General features: G+C 54.5%; 1 protein-coding gene across 1 annotated transcript in view; it reads left to right on the top strand.

Annotated features, from left to right (window-relative positions):
- MAPK4 (mitogen-activated protein kinase 4) overlaps positions 1–3,462 on the top strand; it is a 61,957-nt gene extending 58,495 nt beyond the window's left edge. The window contains 1 exon segment of the mRNA XM_023733933.1: positions 2,766–3,462. Within this exon segment, the coding sequence (XP_023589701.1) occupies positions 2,766–3,462 (697 nt within the window).
- Positions 3,463–4,298: the final 836 nt, after the last annotated feature.

The following is a 4,298-nucleotide window of genomic DNA, read 5'->3' on the forward strand; positions in this document are numbered from 1 at the left end:
AACCTTTCAGTTATCAGCCGAGCACTTAACCATTACTCCACCAGGGCTCCTTTTGTTAAGATTACAGCCATGAAAACCCTATGGAGCAGTTCTGCTCTGTAACACGTGGGGTCGCCGTGAGTTGGAATCAACTCCGTGTCAACTAACAACAAAAATTATTCAGAGATCCCCACTGAAGGAGTTCACCTCTAGCAGGGTGGGAATTTGCCCTTGAAAAGTAAACCCCAACAATGCAAGGCAAGAAAAAAATGTCAAATTTACCATTACAAGACACTTTCACGTGTGTCACATCATTTGCACCTCCTGACAGTGCTATTAAGAGAGGCTCCATTATTATGATTGCCCGTTTACAGTTGAGGAAGAGCTCAGAGAGGTTAAGAGATTGCACCATGAGACACAGGTAATTCCTGGCCCATGTGGAGCCCTCCCTCATCCGGATCCGTGCCAGACACTGCTAATCAATTACAGAACTCTTTCATGCCAAACTGGGCTCAGCCTTAGCATCAGAATCCTTCTCAACACTATGTTGCAGGAAGCTACTGCCCACGAATCAGAGTTGGGGAGCAGACACATTTTTTACAGTCTCTGCCTAGGTCCCTTCCTGTTCTGATGTTCTTGGATTCAGCAGCTAAATTTGGGGGCATCCCCATCTGCTAATCCTGGGAGGCAGTGCTGGTGGCTGCTCCGTTTAGAAATAGAAGCTGAGGGCTCTGCAGCTGGGACACTGAGGGCACCCAAGTGGGAGTCCCACTGCCGTGGGAAGTGACAGCTAGTTACGTAAGTGACAGATGAGCAGCTTCTTCTTTTCAGTCACATGACAGATGAAGGCTTTCAGATAAGGAGGTACCGAGGGAAGGTCGGGGCAGCATTGCTATTTTTGGACAGGTCTGTTGGTTTGTTGTTGTCAATTATTGTTCTCAGCAGTTGGCAGCAAATAGAGATTAATGAAGACCCTTCTGCCGCCCCATACAAGGCCTTCCCTCGACTGTGATCCCTGAAATGCCCCCCACTCCACTCCACAGCATTTTGGGAAGGCAGAGCATTGGCTCCATGTGGTCCCTCCCGTGCTGATCACAGCTGTGTCACAGGGTTGGTGCCAGGAAAAACTGCAGCAGAGTCTTTTTGGCCACCACCCATCAACTCTGACCACCTCTAGCCTGGTGCACCTGTACTCCCGACCTTTGCTGTCATACCTGCTTGAGGGAGGAGACAGGGATTTCAGGGGTTGATAAGCCCCTTCCTACAGGCTCTGCTGCTTTGGGAAAACTACTTAACCTATTGGAACCCCAGTTCCCTCATCCACAGAGCAGGGGTGACGACACAAACTCCACAGGGTTGCTATGACGATGACAGATAACTGAGGCATGGCACTGGTGTGGAGCAGCCGATGGCTAGGGTCCTCACAAGTTCTTCCTCCTAGACATCTCTGCAGGTTCGAGGACACTCAAGGGAGGAGGCATGTTCACCTCTAGGAGTGATCCTTGCTCTAATGGCTTCAGTCAGAGATGGTCAGTACAGGGGCCTTCTGTGACTCTCAGCCCACACCCAGGGGACTGCAAGTGACCCATCTGCCCTTTCACACACCCAAGCCAGCCTGTCCTTGGTTGGTTTGTTCATCCTGTGTGAGCACTAGACCTCCTCTTAGGGGATTAGCTGGCTACTGGCTGACACCTCCCCTGGGCTCCCTGCCTCCGCTCCATTCAGCATGGAGCACCTGGTACAAGAGGGGAGGGTTCAGCCAAAGCTGACACCCTATCTGCCCTTCATTTGCTTCTGGCTAGGGGTCCTGGTGGCACAGTGGTTAAAGCGCTCAGCTGCTAACTGGAAAGGTCAGTGGTTCAAACCCACCAACCTCGCTGCGGGAGAAAGACGTGGCAGTCTGCTTCTGTAAAGATTACAGTCTTGGAAACCCTATGGGGCAGTTCTACTCTGTCCTATAGGGTCACTATGCGTCGGAATCCACTTGAGGGCACACAACAACAAGAGCTGAACCCGATCTCCACGGCTACAGAGCAGCCGACGGGGCCGAATCCTAAGGATTTTTGGCCTCTCCCGAGATTGTCTGCTTTGCATCTCTGCAGGATACTGTGGGGTATCCAGCAAGATCCACTAGGGTAGGGGTACCTTAGAATCACCTGGAAGGTTTAAAAACACACCGATGCAGGTCCCCACCCTAGACCAACAGAATCTGAGTTGGGGGTGTGAGCAGGCATGGTATTCCATTTTTTATTCTCTGTGTGATGCTAATCTGTAGCCAGGGTTAAGAAGCACTCATTGGACCCTTGCTACTCAAAGTGTGGTCCAAGGACCAGCAGCATGGGCATCACCTGGGAACTTGTTAAAAACACAGATTCTTAGCTCCACCTTGGAGCTACTGAATCAGAATCTTCATTTTAACAAGATTCCCAGGTGATCTGTGTGCCCTTCAGAGGTCAAGGAACACATAGGTGGATCCACTAGAAAGTAAGTTCCTGTTTTGTTCACTCCTGTGCCGGTAATGCCTAGCATATAGTAGGTGCTCAATAAATATTTGTAGGTGCTAAATGAATACAAAAGAAACCTAACTGCCTTCAAGGGCCAAGCCGAACCTGAGCCCTCAAAGGCGGTGGTTACTTTGTCCCATCACCCTCCTATCTTGGGGGGAGGGGGAGCAAGGAATGGAAAGCGGGCCTGTGGGATGTGGACGGGAATTAGTGGGCTTGACTGCCTCTGGGAAGATACCCAAGCTAGGGATCCAATCACCGCCCCCATTCGTCCCCTGGCAGGTACCCTGTGAGCCTGTCATCAGACCTAGAGTGGCGGCCAGACCGGTGCCAGGACGCGAGCGAAGTGCAGCGGGACCCGCGCGCGGGCTCGGCGCCGCTGGCCGAGGACGTGCAGGTGGACCCGCGCAAGGACTCGCAGAGCGGCTCCGAGCGCTTCCTGGAGCAGTCGCACTCGTCCATGGAGCGCGCCTTCGAGGCAGACTACGGACACTCCTGCGACTATAAGGTGGGCTCGCCGTCCTACCTGGACAAGCTGTTGTGGCGCGACAACAAGCCGCACCACTACTCGGAGCCCAAGCTCATCCTGGACCTGTCACACTGGAAGCAGGCGGCCGGCGCGCCCCCCACGGCTGCGGTGGCGGCGGACGCGCTGACGAGCGATGAGGAGCCGGCCAGCCTCTTCCTGGAGATCGCCCAGTGGGTCAAGAGCACGCAGGGTGGCCCCGAAAGGGCCAGCCCGCCCCCCAACGGCCATGATCGCCGCCTGGCCACCTCACCCCCCGGCCACCCGGCCCCTGGCGACGACGGTGCCAGCCCCCAGTTCGACCTGGACGTGTTCATCTCTCGCGCGCTCAAGCTCTGCACCAAGCCCGAGGACCTGCCGGACAATAAACTGGGTGATCTCAACGGCGCGTGCATCTCCGAACACCCTGGCGACCTCGTGCAGACCGAGGCCTTCTCCAAAGAAAGGTGGTGAGGGGTCGAGGGGGCGCCGGAGGCCCAGGACTGTCCTCACAGACTCCAGGGACGGCACCCCGGGGAAGCCGGGCCCGGCTGGAAGGGGCAGCCGCCCTGGCACCTCCACCACTCTTCCCGCCCCTCTCTGCTGCCTTGGGGTTAGCAGAACACGTGAAGGATCCTAGGAGAGAGAGGAATGTCCATTTCCTAAACTGCCTTAATAACTAGCCTTTAACCTCTGGGAGCAGGTTGGAGCAGGAGCCTCTCTAGGGGGCTTCCCAGCGCAGGGGAGGGCTGTGCTATTTGCAAGTGGCAGTGTGCAGGGAAGAATCTCATCTTAGCCATCTGCAGCCCCTACCTGGGTGGCTGGGTACAGAGGAATCTTGCAGACATAGCTCTGAATCCATCTGGCTGGAGTAGGAAGGACAAGAAGCAAAGCGACTTGCTTTAAGATCACAGACCTAGTCAGTGTGAGGGCAAGCCTGGAATCCCAGTCTCCTGCCCCCAGGCCAATGTCCGTCTCTTAGATAATGTCTTCGTCTGCCAGGGTCCCTCTGGCTTTCCAGTCAGAAAACCTGGGCCAAGATGTTTCTTCCCTGCCCATTACCATCTGACCTATTCAATGTCCTTTTATTCAGAGCAACATGTCTTGTATTCAGAAATTGGAAACCGAGCCAATGAATTTCCCCCAGTAACCAAGCAGATTTTTTCTGGCTCCTCAAGTACTTAAGTGTTCTCATCTGCCACACCCCTGTATTTGCCGGGGACCCTTCCTCCCCAGTGTGGTCAGAAGTCTTGATTTCCGACCAGACCAGTTTGGGGTCTCTCAGGACTGTGCACACACCTCCCCAGCAC

This window comes from Trichechus manatus, unplaced genomic scaffold (assembly GCF_000243295.1).
Source record: "Trichechus manatus latirostris isolate Lorelei unplaced genomic scaffold, TriManLat1.0 scaffold00063, whole genome shotgun sequence".
NCBI lineage: Eukaryota > Metazoa > Chordata > Mammalia > Sirenia > Trichechidae > Trichechus > Trichechus manatus.